The 18,472-nt window shown below is 51.6% G+C and overlaps 1 protein-coding gene across 1 annotated transcript in view; it reads left to right on the forward strand.

The window, feature by feature from the left end:
* Positions 1 to 246: 246 nt before the first annotated feature.
* Ptgis (prostaglandin I2 synthase) overlaps positions 247 to 18,472 on the forward strand; it is a 41,733-nt gene continuing 23,507 nt past the window's right edge. The window contains exons 1-3 of the mRNA XM_006993537.4: positions 247 to 509; positions 15,229 to 15,352; positions 17,964 to 18,142. Coding sequence (XP_006993599.4) covers positions 433 to 509; positions 15,229 to 15,352; positions 17,964 to 18,142 — 380 coding nt within the window. The 5' untranslated portion in view covers positions 247 to 432. The remainder of the gene's footprint in view (positions 510 to 15,228; positions 15,353 to 17,963; positions 18,143 to 18,472) is intronic.

Here is an 18,472-nt window from a genome sequence, read left to right on the forward strand (position 1 = left end):
CACCGCAGTCAGGACTGTGGGCTTGGGGCAGTCCTGAGTGGCCCCAGTTCCTGGCGTGGTGGACAGTTCCACAGCTCAGACCACAGGGACGGAAACACAGGTCTGGGCGGGCGGGGGCTGGGCTGGGAAGTGTGGTTTGCAGGAAAAGTGTCGGGAAGCCCCCCCTGGTGGCTCTGGTTGAGTCTCCTCCTCTCTGCCCCCTCCCATCACCTCCGGGAGCCCGCCTCCTCAATCCCCTCTCCTTCCCTCTGCAGCAGCCCTGGCAAGCCCTCCCTTCCCGCTCCACCCTCTCCATCCCACGTTTTCCAGCCGGGCCCTTCGAGTGGGGGCCTCCGGGGCTGGCTGGACTGGCGCTCCTCCTGTGGTCCCGCGTTGGTGGCGGTGACCTGTTGCCACCCTGCCGCCGCCGCCGCCGCCGCACACCCTCGAGCCATGTCCTGGGCCGCTCTGCTCGGTCTCCTGCTCGCGCTTCTGCTGCTGCTGCTGCTGCTGAGCCGCCGGCGCGCTCGGTGAGTGTCCCCGGGACCCGCCACGGTGGGGAGGAGACGCCAGGTGAGGCCGAAGGTTGGAGGTGTGCGACGGGGACAGAGTTGCCGTTACCCACGCTGCAGCCTCTCCCCGCGGTGTTCCGCGCGCACTTACTTTAGACTCGCTGTGGCTCGATCCTGCCCGGGTGGGAATGCTGAGGCTGGACTCCAGGCCCAGCTAGGGACACACACTGACCCTGAGGGATTCTCCCTCGTGGATGACGGTCCCATGATCCACGAGATGCCCACTGGAGGAGAAACTGAGGTCCACCAGTCCCACAGACTGGGTAAGGTCGAACCAGATTCATGGTCCTTAAAAAGTGTAGTGTCTTTGGAGACTCTGCCATTTTGGAGAAACTTCTCTTTATGGTGGGAGTTCAGCTGGCAGTAGGTCTTTATGTAAGGTATTTTAAAGTTACTTTGAATTGCACAGGACCAGAAGATATTTTTGACTTAAACCAAGTACCCTCTCATCCTGAGTCTCCTCCCTTCTCCAGGCCTTTCCTGTTGCTCAGTTTGGAAGGAACTTTCCAGATTTAAAAGAAAAAGCAAAAAACAAAACAAACAGAACACACACACACACACACACACACACACACACACACACACACACACACACACACACTATTTCAGACTGGCCCGAAAGCTCCAGAGAAGAGGCAAGTGTTAGGCACTTCCCTCCGGCTCCGCGGCTCCCATCCGACATTCTTGTGGGATGTTTGTTTCATCTACAAGCCAGCCCTGGTCCAGGGCTGGTAGCTGAATTTCAGACTGTGGACTGTGCCCATCATTCTCCTCCGTTAACTTTCCAGGGTCTGTCTGCACCCCTCTAGAGTTGTGCAACCCAACATGTCCCAGTGTTTCAGAGGCAGCCCCCTTACAGACTCAGCTCTGGTATTACAGGGCCGCTCTGGTGTGTGTTTACATTACAGCGCCTTAAAATCCCAGAAACACTGAGAACCTTACATTTTAAACAGCGTGTGAGTTGAGTTTTCCAACAGTCAGCTCATTCCAGGCACTTTTCCAGGTGAAAGTTAAAACTATGTGTTTGCTTATCTGGCCCCAAAGGAGGGAAGGAAAATTCAAAAGCCATTCTTGTGAGGAGGCATAGATGGGTGTCCGCTCTCTCTGCACCAGGTCTGGTTTCAGCTTCCAGAATTTCTTTTCTCACACCAGATGCTAGATGTGACATCTGTTCATGCTTCCGTCCAGGTCACTTGGGTGCTTCCTTAGCTTTTCTGTCCATGTTTTTGTCCATGGACTTTTTGGTTGTGGGAGCTTTCTTTTTAGACAAATTTTACTTATTTCTGTGTGTGTGTGTGTGTGTGTGTGTGTGTGTGTGTGTGTGTGTGCACTGCGGCACACATGTGGAGGTCGGAGGACAACTTGCAGGCATCTGCTCTCTCACCATGTGGGTCCTAAGGACCCAACTCAGGACCTTAGACTTGGTGGCAAAGACCTTTACCCACTGAATCATTTTGCCGGCTCTGTTTCCATGGCTTTCTGTCTCAATATGGTGCTCTGGTTGCCTGCAGGGGTCTGTGACCTGTGCTGTGCCCTGGAGCAGGTAGGACAGCCAGGAAGTGGGTGGATTTTGTGAGGCAGGACATCTTGGCTCGGGCCATTCTCCCAGCAGGAAGGTTCCGGCCTGTGAGGCAAGTTAGTGTCCTCTGCCCCAGTTTAAAGTGATGGTGGTGATGATGATGACGATAGTGTCCTGGGGTGGACACACACCTCTCAGCAGTGACGATGACGATGGTGTCCTGGGGTGGACACACACCTCTCAGCAGTGACGATGACGATGGTGTCCTGGGGTGGACACACACCTCTCAGCAGTGCAGTTTGGTCTGACCCTTGTCTGACAATCTGAGAGTGCCTTATTTTGGGATGGAACTGTGGTTTTTGTATCTCTGGGTGTTAGAGAAGATTCTTAGTGTGGTACAAAGACACATGGGAACAATGCAGAGGCATCCCAGCGGGGTTCCTGTTCCAGAAAGGGCTGCACCATGACCCAAGCCAGGCTAGCAGCAGCCACTTGTCTAGCACCTGAGCATCTGTCTGTCTTCTGGTTCTCACCGTCTGAACATTTCAGGACACAGCTCTGTTGTGTTGTCAATTCACACGAGCCTCCCAGGTCTGGCCGCCTCAGCCATTTCTCAATGATGTTTGGCTAGTGCTGGAAGCACATGGCTGGGAAAGCCTAGGTCCCCTCTAAAAACCAGTGAAAAACATCATCCAAAGCGATATGTCAACCATCAAAAAGTCCACCATGGTGAACTGGTATTACTTCCTTAGTTTGATATAAAAATGCGTTGACCTTCTTTCTCACTGGCGGTGGAGGCTCCCATTTCCATGACCGCATTAGACATCCAGCAAGGTGCAGAGGCAAAACCAGAGAAGGACTGGGGCCTGAGGCAGAAAGCCTGAGGTACAGGAAATTCTAGGGGTGCAGTGATCCTCCAAGGACTCAGCGATACCAGGAAGCTTTAGGGGTGCCGCCATCTTGGCTCATGCCATGTGGTTGGTTAATGTCACCAGTCAAGATGCCAACTAAGTCACACTGTTGCCTCCATTTTGATGAGGTCACCAGACAAGATGGCAACAAGCCTCGGGGTTACTTTTTGTTTACTATGGACTTAGCTCTGGGAGGAGTGAGCCCACCCACATCGGGATACAGGTTCCTGTGGGGTCTGTGCATTTCATAGGCTCAGTACAGACTCGCCCCTTTTATTTTTTTCAAATGAGCATCTGAGTCAGATTAGCTTTAGGATAGAGCAGCAGAGTTACCCCCAGTGTGTGGACCTAGACTTGCAAACTGAAGAAACGAGGAAGGAATTCTGTGGTTTCTAGCCCGAGGCAGGGAGTCCTTACCTTGCCTCACCACAAATTATAACTGGGAATCAAACAATAGCATCTGGATGTTTTGATGTCCCCTGGGTTCCTAGGTACATGCTATTGCTGGGCTGGGAGTCCATGAAGGAAATGGAACACCCATGAGGTGTGCCCAGTGCCTGTAGGGGGCACCATTTCTCTGGAAGCCTATGAAGAGACAGGGCTGGGAAAAGTGATCTCGGTGTTGTTCTATCACACCTGAGTGTGGCACTGCCTGGGACTGCTCTGTGACCTTCTTCACACTGGCAGAGATTTTTTTCTTTTTAGTTTTTATTTTATGTGTATGTGTGTCTTCCCTGAATGTATGTCTGTATACCATGTATGTGCCTGGTGCCTGTAGAGGCCAGAAGAGGGCATCGGATCTCCTGGAACCACAGTTACAGGTGGTTGTGAGCCATCCTGTGGGTGCTGTGAACTGAACCTGGGTCCTTTGAAAGCAACAAGTGTACAGTCCTTGAGCTGTCTCTCTAGCCGGCATTGGCAGGAATTAAGTCCTTGAGAAAGTTAATCCCGATTTAAAATATTGGGAGCTGTGTGTGGTGTTTTTATTAGTCAAAAAAGCAGCTGCCTGGGACCATGTGGTCCAAGACAGTGTTGGACCTAACCACACTAAATGGATATCTTTTCTCCCTTTCCCCAAACCTGATCCAAAGTCTCCCGGGTTCTCTGAGGAACGGGTTGAAAAGGAAACATGAAAGAATCCCACACCCAGAAAGGGGAGACGGGAGGTTACACTTAGAGTTTTGAGGTCTCTTGCACTGTTCAGTCCCTCCTTTGGTGGGCAAGGAAGGGATGTTGAATGGGAACCCCTGGGCTGGCCAGAGGCGTTGGTCCCCTCCCATCTAGGGGAATCTATTTCCTTTCCTTTTTCTTGCTTTTTTTTCTTTCGTCTGATTATTTTACATTCCAATTCTTAAAGATCAATCCCCCATTCTTATACTGAAATACAGAGTCCATTCACTATAATATTTTCCTGGGCCCTTCCCTAAATTGCTGAGAAACTTTTCATTCTGGTATTGTTACTGATCTGAAAGTGTGTCATTTGCCCCAGACCCTGTGGGCCCCAGCAATGGGCCATGGGATGTGTCTTCCCCAAGGGAAAGGATCCAAACTCTCTCCCAGATGGATCTGAAATCTAGGATGAAGCTTAAAATAGTTGGAAGAGAATAATCTTGACATCGCACAAAGAAACATACACACCGTGAAAGTAACTCAGCAAGGGAATCTCTTTTTTGTGAAAAGCGCGTGCCATGACCCAAACTGGGCTAGCAAGCGTGCCAGGGCAAGGCCACTTAGTGTTTATTTTAGTGCAAGTCATGATTATGTCTTTCTCCAGTGGCTGGGGTCCAACCTCGAAGTCTTTTACAGTTGTCTAGTTTTAATCAATGCAAAGGAAATGAGGGAATTGATCCAGTTCTGGGAGTGATGTAGTCTCAACCAGGGGAGGAGATGTCAAAGAGTTCCCTAAAAGTTGTACAAGGTGGGGGAGATTTATGGAATATTGGCCCTTGGTGGGCTAGCCAACTTCTTTTTTCTTTGTTTGTTTGAGTCAGGGTTTTTCCTTGTAGTTTTGGTGCCTGTCCTGGATCTCACTATGTGGACCAGGCTGGCCTCGAACTCACAGAGATCCGCCTGCCTCTGCCTCCCAAGTGCTGGGATTAAAGGCGTGCACCACCGCTGCCCGGCCTATTCAACTTCTTATAGAAAAACAAAACCAAAAACATTTCTCACATGGGCACCTGGGAAAATAATTGAGAAGGCTTGGGGAGACGTGGGTATGGGAGGTCCTGGCCACTGGGGTGGCGGTAGACCCCCCTCACCTGCCTAAAGTCATTCTGGTTACTCCCATTAAAATGTTTTTGGTTTTTTTAAAATTTTATATGTGTGAGTTTGTTGCCTGAATGTATGTCTGTAAATCGTATTCATGTAGTGCTCAGCAGAGGGTGTCAGACCCCTGGAACTGGAGTTACAGACGACCGTGAGCCATTCAATGTGGGTGCTGGGAATCTGGGTCCTCTGGAAGGGTAACCAGTGCTCTCAACCACTGAGCCGTCTCTCCAGCCTTGGTTACCCTCTTTGTAGAGGAGGAAGCAGAGGCTCAGAGAGGCCGCATAACTTGCCCAAGTCCTGCCCTGGTTAAGACTCTGGGCTACAGGCATTTTCCATCCTGGAACGATGAGTCTTTTCCTTTTCCCTCTTTGCTTCGCTGATCTGAGCACTCAAAAATCCCAGACGATAAGATCCACGGCTCTGAACCAAACAGCCCCATGGAAGGAAAAGACAGACGGGCTTTGGAAGGCGAGCGCATAGGCGGGACCCAGAGTTTGGGTGGAAACACGCAAGGCTCTCCTCCACCCTGCCTCATTCCTTTCTCCTGACCAAACCTGGGGTGACTTCTACCACCCCATCACACCACTGAGGCTTGACGGGCCACACAGAAAGTACATGACATATCTATCCCTTCAGTACCCCAAGTTCCTGCTTGTCCCAGCAAAACTAGACTACGCAGTGGGTGGGGGACGGTGTCCACCCTCCAGCATTTACAACCCCAAAAACACAAACCTTCAATTTTGTTTTTAAATAAGAACTTTGTTTTCAGAATATGAGACTTACTACCCAGCACAAAGGAAGCAGGTCATAATTACAGTCATTTAGCAGGGTGTGATTCGGTACCTGTCATCTAAGACCGCCCTTGGCCTGGAGTCCTTATTAGCAACGAGGACAAAGACCAAGCACAGCCACCTTTTTCCTGGGACTCTTACGTTCTCACGTGTTTTTTGCGATGTTCTTTCAAGTATAAATAAGCAAAACTCAGCCATGGGAAAGACAGCAGACGTGAACTGGGGTTCTCTCACGCCCCATGTGAGTCCCCAGAGTGCTACACTGTGTTAAACATCATAAACTTGGTACGCACAGAGGATTCAGCTGTGCCTAAGAGAATGTCCAAGAACCCCCTTCACCCCTTATTTGTCTAGAATATTACAGCTGTTATGATGTTTTGCTCCTAAATGTTCCAGAACATGTATCAAAAAGGGAGAGTCTTAATTCCACGATCCTGTCTGAGTGAAAAACAGTTCTTACTAACTTGCAGGTCCCCGTCCAGACGCAGATTTCTGTAACTGTGACAAGACTTTAAAGCCTTATTTAATGTGTGACTGTTCTCTCTGGGGACAGTGTGGACGACCTGGGGGTGGGGAGGTGGAGTTAGGAATCTCCTGTGCGGGGTGGGGTGGGGGGGGGAAGGTGGGGACATGGGGGGTGGTTATTGAGTCCAATCACTTGCCAAGTAGTTACCAGTAACTTTTTCTTTTTGCTTTCCGGGACTCAGTTTCTCCACTGGTACTCTGAGGTATCTTGCAGAGGCTCCTGTGTGCTCAGTCCCTAGCCACTTACCTAGCTGGCTGTGGTGGGAGCATTGAGAGAGGTCTCATGAGTGGGATCCTTGACTGGGAGATTAGATGGGGTCCTCTGTGTTATTGAGGAAGGTGTGGCCTGGGCTGGGTAGGAGGCAGGATTTCTATGCAGGAACGGATGTCGTTTTAACAAGCATAAAACGGAGGTCACTAAATGGCTCTACTGTGTAGAGTTAGTTCCTCCTGGTGCCGAGTGGGAGTGGGATGGGGGTGGGTGGAGGGCTTCATACACAGAAATCTAGTCTTTCCGCTTCACATGGACATGAGAAAACAGCCACACTTCCCTGGACTTGGTTGTCTAGCTCTCTCTAAGCCTCACCACAGCCCCTGCCTCCTACGGTTGCGCACAGCTGGTCTATCCATCACAGGTTCCTCTGCTGTGTTGTGAGGGTAATAAAATGTAATAAAAACTTGACTCTTTGTCCATTTCAAAAGCAAAGTCCAGACTAAGAACCTGCTTCGGGAAGGCTGTGCGCTGCTGCCAATGCTTTCTCTGAGGATTTGTTTACATGCGTGTATTTGTGCTTGCGTGTGCATGTGTGTGGGTATGTGTGCTGTGGGCATGTGTGTGGAGGTCGGAGGACAACTTGGGGGCGGTTGCTTCTTACCTTCCACAGTGGGTTCTGGGCAGCGAATTCAGGTTGCAGGTTTGCGACTTTACCCACTGACCATCTCACTGGCCCTTTCTTGCATGGGCACATGTGTGTGTGTGCTGTGCTTGTGTGATGTGGCAGATGTGGCCAGAGGAGGATACATGCTGTTGTCCTCAATGGCTCTCTACCTTATTTTATGAGACAATCTTTCACCGAGCCTGGAGCTCAAAAAGTAGTTATGTTTGGCTTTTTTTTTTTTTTTTTGGTGGATGTGGATGATCTAAAAACCCTCTTCTTTTTCTCTTTTTGGGACAGAGTCTCGTGTATCTCAGGCTTGCCCTGAGTATGACCTTGAACTCCTGATCCTCCTGCCCCACCTCCTGTGTGCTGGGGTCCCTCGGGTTTACATCCACACCCAGTTTATTCGTGCTGACGATGAATCCGGGGCTTCATGCGTGCTTGGCAAGCACTGTGCCTACAGAATCTCAGCCGCTCCGCTGCAAGCTGCTTTTTCTAAGAGGCAATGAAGGAGGGAAGCAACACGGAATACTTTTCGGGGAGCCTGTGTTAGTGGCAGACAGGAATCCCCGGAGGCCTGTGGGTGCACTCTGGAGGGAGGCGGGGCTAAGTAGGTTAAGAGAACTTAAGAGAAATTCAGCTCCCCAACCAGCGGAGGAAAACGGAGCCCTGCTCCATTTCCCAGGAAATTCTCCCAGGGTTCTCTCTGCTCTGAATTGAAGTTTGTACAGGAAGGCAGGGCAGCCTACCGGCCTTGCACAGCTGATCGAGCCAGCCTCGAGCTGGGCATTCCAGAACTCGGACTGCATGCCAGGCACTTCACCTGCCTTAATTTCCGGACCCTCTCAGCAACTCTGGGAGGCAAGCCTGCTCACTGAGTCTGACTATGTGCACAGTATCTTCATGTGATGTATATTCTTTAAGTGCCTACTACGTTCCAGGCACAGTTTCCAGAATTCGAGTGAACTCTGGGTCCCCTGCTCTCTTGAAATATTCCACCACCCTGTGAACACACCACCCTCAAGTGGGGGTTACCTTAGAGGGAGTGACAGCCACCACAGACTCCCTTCCCTGGCTCACAAAGGCTGTGGCAGATCTGGCTCTGGGGTCTGTGAGTGAGGACCCATCAGAGTCTAGAGGTCCCTACCTGGTGAGATCAACACTCCAGGAGAGGCCAAAGGAGTGTCTTAGTATCTGGATGTGGAACTCAGGAGGAGGGTCAAGCCTCAAGTACTTCCCTCCCCCAACTTCTGGCCTGGCAGCGCCTCAGAAGAGTAAGAGTGTCAATTAGCCTTGGGAGACCACAGGCTCTGAAATAGAACCTCCTGAGTCCCAGCTGTCCACAGGCTGAGTCACTCTGGAATGTGGCCTGGGCTTGGATTGGCTTGGGGTCCGGCGCAGGGGAGCTGCGGTCTGCCTGAGGGGCTGGGCGCCCAGGCTCTGGCTTCCTGCCTTTGTCTGTGCCTTCTCGGGTTTCTCTGTGGGAAGAAGGGCATGGCCAGAACAAACACCTGGTTCACTGCTCTGTCGCCACTGTGGAAGAAGCAGCCCCTCTGGCCCAGGCACAATCACGGGCGACTCTTTCCTCATCTGTAAAGTGGGCACACAAATGCTCACTGGGGTGACCACATGGAAACCCAGCACTCTCACGGGGAACCTCCAGGCTAGGGCCTCAGTCTCCCCACGCTTCAGTTTTCTCCACTGTAAAATGGACCCTGTGGTCCTCCTAGTGTTGGGAGAGGAGCCACTGAGTGTCGGGGAGGAGCCACTGAGTGTTGGGAGGAGCCACTGAGTTCTGGGCTCTGAACACCAGCTGCTACTACCCACAAGGCAACACTGGCTGATGTTCTGGGTGGTAGCTCAAGTGGAGCCGTGGACACTCAGGAGGCTTCTGGGTCCTTTTCCCAGATGCTCCTGGCTGCCAGGTGTCGGGTGCTCACCTAGACACCCCTTTTACCCTGTCGGATGGACAATGTTCATAATGCAGCTCTCCCCATTTTATAGACCAGGAAACTGAGGCAGAGAACAGCCAAGTCATAAGCTGGCAGGAAGTACAGCTGGGATTTGAAGCCAGGAAGTATGGCGTCCAAGTCTGGGCGGTAACCACTGGCTTTCCGGCTTCCGTTGCACAACCCACTTCTCTGGGTATTGATCCCAGACTTGGGCCTGGGCTGGTAGGGTCAGGTCAGGTGCACACTGGCTACTGGCCTGTTCCCCTGTGTGACAGAAGAGCCTCCTAGCCCCGGGCTTCAAAGGGATTGGGAAGGAAGAAGGCTCCTGGCAGCCCCCGGGGCCCCTGGCAGTGGAGACATGCTGGCCTTTGTTGGTCTCCCCTGAGCCCAGAGAGGCTGGGCTTGCCAGTGACTCAGAAGCAGTCCGGTGCAGGGCTGTGGGGCTGGAGGGCGAGGCACTTCCTGTGCCCCCCAACATCATCTCTGGGTCTGCTTCAGTCTTCTCCAGCCTTGGCCATCTGGCCCCCCCTCTCTAGGGACAGCCCGATGGAGGTGCGGAAGGCAGAGGGGGGAGGGCAGGGGAAGCCTGTGCTCCCCTGAATTGCTGGATGTGAACCAAAGCCCCTCACTCTGGAAGTGGGGCAGCTGATGCCAGGCCTTCCCTCCTGGACAGTCATCAACCTCTCCTGCCCTATATAAAAAGAGTCAGGTCACCAAGAGACTCCTGCTTCAACCCCTCCCTGGATCCTCAATGTGTTTGGAGTAGAAGCCAGACTGTCTCCTTGACCTCCAGGCCCTCGAGGCCTTCAAGGTCATCTCTAACATCCTCACTCACATAACATCTACACATTCTCTACTTGGGCCACACCACTCTTGAAAACCCCATCCAGCACGCTACCACCCCAAATGTTTGTTTGTTTTTTCCACTCTTTGGGGTCTACCACCCAGCTCCCAAATAAATACATGGAGACTTATTCTTATTTATGAATTCCTGGCCTTAGCTTGACTTGTTTCTAGCCAGCTTTTCTAACTTAAATTACCCTATTTCTCTTTAACTACATTTTACTTCTGGGCTTTTACCTTCCTTTATTCTGTGTATCTTTTTTCCTTCTCACTCCCTGCATGGCAGTGTGGCAGTGTGGCTGTGTGGCAGTGTGGCTGTGTGGCTGCGTGGCTGTGTGGCAGCGTGGCTGTGTGGCAGCGTGGCAGCGTGACTGACCCTGATGTCCTCTCCTCCTTTTCTTGCTCCTTACTCCTTCCTCTCTTCCCTAGATTCCTCCTTCTATTTATTCTCTCTTCCTGCCAGCCCTACGTATCCCTCTCCTGCCTTGATATTGACTGTTCAGCTCTTTATTAGACCATCAGCTGTTTTAGACAGGCACAGTAACACAGCTTCACAGAGTTAAACAAATGCAACATAAAAGAATACAGCACATCTTTGCATCATTAAACAAATGTTCCACAGCATAAACGAATGTAACACACCTTAAAATAATATTCCACAACACCCAGGGCCTTTGCACCTGCCATTCCTGCTGCCAGTAGGTTCTTCTCCCTTCTTCCAGAGTCTTCTACCCTTCAAGCCCTTCCCTGGGGACATCCCCCATCATCTTCTTCCACCCAGTCTTCTACTGTCCTGGTCATTGTTGTATCCTTTTTATTTAATGAGATGTAATTCACATATCATAAAATTCACCGCTTACAGCTGTAACACAAGGGGTTTAGTACAGTTGTGGAGCTGGACAGCCGTCACTGCTAATTCCAGAACCTTTTCTCCCCGAACAGAAACCCTGAACCTGTTGGCAGCCATTCTTCTCCTTGTTTCCTAGGCAACCTCCAGTCTACACCTAGCCCAGGGGGTCTCCCGATTCTTGGGTCTGGTTTCTTCTCAGCACCGTGCCTTTGCGGTTCATCATTGCTCCATCCTCTTCAAGGCTGACTAATACTCTGCAGCATGGACATACCACATTTAGTTGTCTCATGCAGAGTCGTTTCTGCTCCATGGCTGTTATGAGCAGTGCTGCTGTGAGCCACGCTGTGCCTGCTTATGTGAGAACATGTTTTTATTTCTTGGGGCTAAGTTGTTTCATAGTGTAGTATGCTTAACTGTTAAGGAACTGCCAGGCTGGTTTCTAAAGCAGCGGCGTCCCCGTACATCCGTGTGTTCCAGTTTCTTATTTATTTGTCTGTCTGTTCGTCCATCCATCTGTCCATCCATCTATTATTTTTATTTTATTTTATTTTTTGGTTTTTTGAGACAGGGTTTCTCTGTGTAGTCTTGGCTATCCTGGAACTCACTCTGTAGACCAGGCTGGCCTTGAACTCACAGAGATCTGCCTGCCTCTGCCTCCCCAGTGCTGGGATTAAAGGTGTGTGCCACCATTGCCCGGCATGTTTCAGTTTCTACACATCCTTGCCAACTCTTGTTTTCTGTTTAACTTAAAAAATAAAATAAAATAAAATAAAATACCAAGCCGGGTGGTGGCACACGCCTTTAATCCCAGCACTCGGGAGGCAGAGGCAGGCGGATCTTTGTGAGTTCGAGGCCAGCCTGGTCTCCATCGTGAGTTCCAGGAAAGGCGCAAAGCTACACAGAGAAACCCTGTCTTGAAAAAGCCAAAAAAAAAAAAAAAAAAAAAAAAAAAAAATACTGCAGCCATTAGAGTGGGTACAAAATAGTTTCTTGTTGTGATTGTGTTTACCTGGTAACCAAGGAAATGCCCATTGATCATTTTGGCATCTTCTTTGGGGGAACATCCCATTCAAATCCTTTGTACATTTGAATAGTTGTTGGGTTTTTTTTGAAATAGAGTCTTCATCAAAGCTGGTCTCAGACTCATAATTCTCCTGTCTCAGCCTCTAGAATGCTGGAATTCCAGGCCTGGGCACCATGTCTGGCTCATTTTTAAATATATATATTTATCTACAGTGTTGGGGACTGAACCTACAGCTCCGTGAATGATAGACATACACTGCACCACTGAGCCACGTGCCCAGCCTTTGTTTGAGACTGTTTCCTTCTGTAGACCAGGCTGGCTTTGAACTCACAGAGACCTGCCTGTCTCCGCCTCCCGGGTGCTGGGATTCCAGGTGTGCACCACCACTGCCTGGGCTTCACCTCGTGCATCTTTTAACTAGGCAGTTTATTTTCTGTGGCCGAATCCCTGATGGGTTTGGAGGCCGTCTGCCCAGTTCTCTGCTCTGTCTCCAATACCCAGGGCAGTGTCTGCCCTGTAGTCATTGTTTGGTGAGTGAGAGAATGACCTATAGTGAGAGGGTAGTTAAGACACTACACTCATCGACTTTCGTTCACTGACTGAATCACTGTCACTCATTCATACACGGGTCACTCATTGACTCATTCACTCACCCATTTCTTCACGCTCTTATTCACTGGAATCTGAGGGAAAAGAATCTAAGTACACCGGGTTCTTTTGTCTGTTTACTTTATTCCTCTGAGATTAAATTATATCTACACGGCTTTATTTTTATTCTTATACATTGCTCCTCTCTGTTCCTTCTCTTCCTGAGTTCTCTCTCTACATGGCTTCAGTTCTGTTCTCACACTCAGCTTCTCCCTGTCCCTTCTCCTGTCCTCTTGTAGCCCTAACTAAGCTCTTCCGCTATGTCTTCGTCTTCAGTTCCTCCATCCATGCTTCTTTCTTCCTTTCCTACTCTCCTGACCCGACCCAATCCCTACCGTCTGCAAAAACTCTGCCTTATGCTTTCTTCTCTGCCCACGGGACTCTGATCCAAGCTAGGAATTCTGCCTCAATCCTCCTTTACCAGGTATGCAAAAAAAAAAAAAAACAAAAACAAAAACAAAAAAACCCTTTTTTTTTCTGTCCTGAGTCAATTACTCTGGAATGCCATTTGGCCTGAGCCAGGAAGGAGGGTCTGAACTTCATTTGCATAAGAAACAAAGCTATACATTTACATATCCACTTGTCTCTTAGGCCTAGAAGACAGGCCTGTAGGGATGTTACCTAGTCAAGACCAGCAGGAGGTCTGAGAACCTTACTCTGTTTGCTGTTATGGCCTAGGAGTATGTGAGCACACAAGAAATTGATAGCAGGAAACAGCTGATATATTAAAAGCTGAATAACTTCACGGATTCCTTGTATTTGACTTCTCCTCCAGAAGGATTCCTTGATCCTTCTAGGTATAGCTTTAACCATATACAGCTGAATCTCTGGTTCGTATTCCTGTGGCCTGCAGCATACTCACTCACTCACTCACTCACTAGGGCATGCACTCCGTCACTCATTCATTATTTAGCAGGTAGGTATCTGGGCTTGCTGCATCCTGTGGTTCTGGACCTTCCAGGGGGGCTTGGGGACCTCCCAGGGGCCTCCTTAACTCACAGTGCCTCCCATAGGAGGCGGCAGATGAGACGTGACTTCCCACAGAAGCCGAACACGAGGCCCTGGGAGTCTGTGTGGTAGTTAGTTATTGTAGCATTTGAAGCCAGTAGCTGGTCCTGAGCGCACAGCGGTTGGGGTGGGGATAGGCAGAGCCCATGTGGAGGACAGAGACTCCTGTGTCCCTGTCTACTCTGTCGTTTTTTCTTTTTAAGCTAAAAGGAAGCTGTCCACAGAGACTGACCCTTGTATCCTTACCTGACTTAATCTCATTTCCTGGAGAAGCTCCATCTCCCCTTTAGGACTGGCTCATTAGGGAGAAAGCTTGTTTTAAAGACTGCTCCCTGGCGCTAGAGAGATGGCTCACCCGTTAGGGTGCTTCCTGCTCTTATGGGGACCTCGTCAGGGTCGCAGCACCCGTATTGGACTGCTCACAACTGCCTGTAACTCCAGTTCCTGGGGATGTGATACATTCTTCTGGCCTCTCCAGGCCTCGTGCATGTACACACACACACACACACACACACACACACACACACGCACACGCACACGCACACGCACACGCACACGCACACGCACACGTACACACACATGTACACACACACACGCACACACACGCACACACACACACACACACACACACGCCAAGGCGGGGTCAAACACAGTGTGGCTGCCATGGGCTGTGGTAGGATCCTGCCTTTCTCAGGGGTCTGCAAGCACCTTACATTTGTTCTTTGCCAGGGAACCCTGACTTTGGATAGCACAGATATAACCTTTGTGGGCAGGTGAGGCGGCCTACATCCTTGGCCTTCCCCCGGCCATGGGCCTGGCTCTTGCCACGGAGAACTCTCAGGTTTGGATCCACTGAGGAGAGGGATGAAGCCTGTGTCCTGCCAACCTGTCACCGACACTGCTCTCTTCCTGTGGGCAGGAGAGGAAATGTGACATGACCCAAGCCCAGACTGGCTCAGAGAACCCTGCCCTTCTGCTGGGTGCTGGAAGCTTCCTGGCACAGGGAATCTCCCACGCAGTAGACCCTGCCTGGGCCCCAGCCTCCTCCCTCCCCTTTGTCCATTCTCTGCACAGAGGCTGATGGGTTTACAGAACTTCACCAGGTCGGTCATCTTCGGCACACACCCGCTCAGGAACCCCACCTCAGACAGAGACAAAGCCACAGTCCTACTACACACATGACCATGGGCTCTCACCCAGGACCTCTCTGGCTCTGGCTACAGCTGCGAATACTTGCCCTTACTCTGTTGTTCCACCCACACCCGCCCCCGTACTGTTCTTTGAGGCCACAGCACCAACCTCAGGGCCTTTGCTCATGCTGTTCCTCTTGCTGGGAAGCTTTTCTCTTGGAAGAAAACCTCCAGCTGTCTGTTGAGTGCCTCCTCTGACTTCCCCATGGCCGCGACTCTCTGTCTCTCTCTTGCTTTATCACGTGGTGCTAAGTGCTGTGGTTTCCGCAGGCGACCCGGCGAGCCTCCCTTGGACCTGGGCAGCATCCCCTGGCTGGGCCATGCCTTGGAGTTTGGGAGAGATGCTGCCAGCTTCCTTACCAGGATGAAGGAGAAGCATGGCGACATATTTACTGTGAGTATCTCTACGAGGGAAGGGGTGAGTGGCTGCCTCATCACTGGGGCCGCTGACTCCTGCACTGACCCATCCATCTGTCATCGGGGAGGCTGACTGTCTGTCTGTCTGTCCAACTGTACACACCATGTATTGTCATCAGCAGAGTGCTGTGCTCTAAAGCTTTCTAGAACCACCCTCACAGGCACCCCCAGGGATGGGCTTCTGTTTAAGCTGCTTCTCAATGCAACCGGATTGGGAATTAAGATTAAATATTACACTTTAATGGATCCATTTATCCATCTTTCTGTATACCCACCCAATATGTCTGTCTGTTATCTCTCATCTACCTGTCTATCTAGTCTATCTTTTTCAGATTAATTTTTATTTAGGTATACATCTGTGTGTGTGTGTGTGTATATGTGTGTGTATGTGTATGTGTGTGTGCGTGTGCGTGCGCGTGCGTGTGCGTGTGTGTGTGTGCGCGCGTGTGCGTGTGCATGTGTGTGTGTGTGTGCGTGTGTTTATGACATTTGTTTGGGTGACTGCAAAGACCAGGGGAAAGTGTCAGATCTTCTGGAGCTGGAGTTACAGATGGTTGTGAGCCACCACGTGGGTTCTGGGATTTGAACTCCGGTCCTCTGTAAGAGCAGCCAGTGCTCTTAACTGCTCTCCAGCCTCTGTCTACCTATCAGAATCCACCCACCATCCTTCCACTCGTTCACCAACACCCACCCAGCGTCCATCTCTAGATGCCATTTCCCTGCCTTCTCTCCGTTCATCTCCCCACCTTTCTCTCCATCAACCACAGCCCGCCCAGTGCTCACCATCTATCCATTCAGCACCTGACTCTGGTCTTCTCTCTGCACATGTACTTTTGTGTTTCATCCATTCATCCACCCACCTACCTGCCCACCTACTCACCCGCTCATCCATCTGTCTACCTACATCCACCCATCCATGCATCCACCATCCTTGCATCCCTATATCTACCTACCCACCATCCACCTATGCATCGATCCACCCACCTACCCACCCATTCATCTACCTACCCATCCACCCATCCATGCATCCACCCATCCACTCATCCACCCATCCATGCACCCACCCACCCACCTGTGCATCCATACATCCACTCATCCACCCACCCACCCACCTGTGCATCCATACATCCACCCATTCACCTACCCGCTCATTCATCATCTGTCTTTTCAAATGCATCCTCAAATGCGTCCACCTCTTGGTCCTCCAGCATTCATCCTTCAGGCTTTTATTTGATCTACTTAGCATCTTGTCGCCCATGTCCCCAACATTCTAACATGCAGCCATCCACCTAACAGATTTGTCGATCTGTCCTGTTCCCCACTGTCCTGACTGCTCTCCACCTAACACCCTCTTTCTTACCTTCCTCTTGCATTCCTGTTTTTCATCTACCCATCCGTTTTGTCTTCAGTTCATTTCTCCTTCCTCTCTCTATCGGCCCAGCTCATCTACAGCCACCACTAGCGCTTACCCATCCACCTACCCACACTTGCATTCGCCTGCTCACTAGCCACCCACCCACCCACTCGTCTACAGTGAGTCTGCTGGCATTTACCCAGCAATGTCCATCCATCTCCTCACCCTTTCCCTTTCTGTGGTCCTGGGGGTTGAACTCAGGACCTCATGCATGCTAGGCAAATACCATGCCATTTTTCACTTTCATACCACAGCCTCCTTCTCCCTCCTCATTTGGAAACAGGGCCTTACAGTTACCTGGATTGGACTTAAACTCACCCAATCCAGTCAGGCCTTGAACTTGGGATCCTCCTGCCTCAGCCTCTTGAGTAGCTGTGATTCTGGGCCTGACTACAACCTCTGCTTTTCGAAGGCTTTGGCTGATCTTAGCTCTGATGCTTTTCAGCGTCGAGATCTTGGGCATGGTGTCCCTTCTCCCAGCCTAGATGGGGGAGTGGCAGTCCCCAGCTCACAGGATTGGTGGGACAAGCAAGAGTGCTGCTGCCCGGTGCCTGTCGGCTGGTGCCTGTCGGCCAGTGCCTGTCGGCCGGTGCCTGCCCACAGATGCCTGACTGCAGAGTGCTGCTGTCCGGTGCCTGTTGACTGGTGCCTGCCCACAGATTCCTGACTGCAGAGTGCTGCTGCCCGGTGCCTGTCGGCCGGTGCCTGCCCACAGATGCCTGACTGCAGGGTGCTGCTGCCCGGTGCCTGTCGGCAGGTGCCTGCCCACAGATTCCTGACTGCAGAGTGCTGCTGCCCGGTGCCTGTCGGCCGGTGCCCGGTGCCTGTCGGCCGGTGCCCGGTGCCTGTCGGCCGGTGCCCGGTGCCTGTCGGCCGGTGCCCGGTGCCTGTCGGCCGGTGCTTGCCCACAGATGCCTGAATGCAGAGTGCTGCCGCCCGGTGCCTGTAGGCCGGTGCCTGTCGGCTGGTGCCTGTTGGCTGGTGCCTGTCGGCCGGTGCCTGCCCACAGATTCCTGACTGCAGAGTGCTGCTGCCCGGTGCCTGTCGGCTGGTGCCCGGTGCCTGTCGGCCGGTGCCTGTCGGCCGGTGCCCGGTGCCTGTCGGCCGGTGCCTGCCCACAGATGCCTGACTGCAGAGTGCTGCCATCATTCCCATCCACCCACTCCTCCAACAGGTGCTGGTGGGAGGCAGGTACGTCACTGTCCTTCTGGACCCACACTCCTATGACACGGTGGTCTGGGAGCAGCGCACACGGCTGGACTTCCACCCCTATGCCATCTTCCTCATGGAGAGGATTTTTGATCTGCAGCTTCCAAATTTCAACCCCAGCGAGGAGAAGGCCAGGATGAAGCCGTGAGTAGAGCTGGGCCTGTGGGTGGGCCTGGGCGGGGCTTCAACCCCACCTCTCAGGTGGGTTGTGCTTGGCCCCTGTCTTAGTCAGGGTTGCTATCGCTGTGATGAAGCATCATGACCGAAGCAGCCTGGGGAGGAAAGGGTTTATTTGGCTTACCCTTACACATCATAGTCTCCACATCGTAGTTCATCACTGAGGGAGGTCAGGACAGGAACTCAGACAAGGCAGGAGCCTGGAGACTGGAGCTGATGCAGAGGCCATGGAGGGGTGCTGCTTACTGGCTTGCTCCTCATGGCTTGCTCAGCCGGCTTTCTTATAGAACCCAGGAC

Source organism: Peromyscus maniculatus, chromosome 4, assembly GCF_049852395.1.
Source record: "Peromyscus maniculatus bairdii isolate BWxNUB_F1_BW_parent chromosome 4, HU_Pman_BW_mat_3.1, whole genome shotgun sequence".
NCBI classification, from domain to species: domain Eukaryota; kingdom Metazoa; phylum Chordata; class Mammalia; order Rodentia; family Cricetidae; genus Peromyscus; species Peromyscus maniculatus.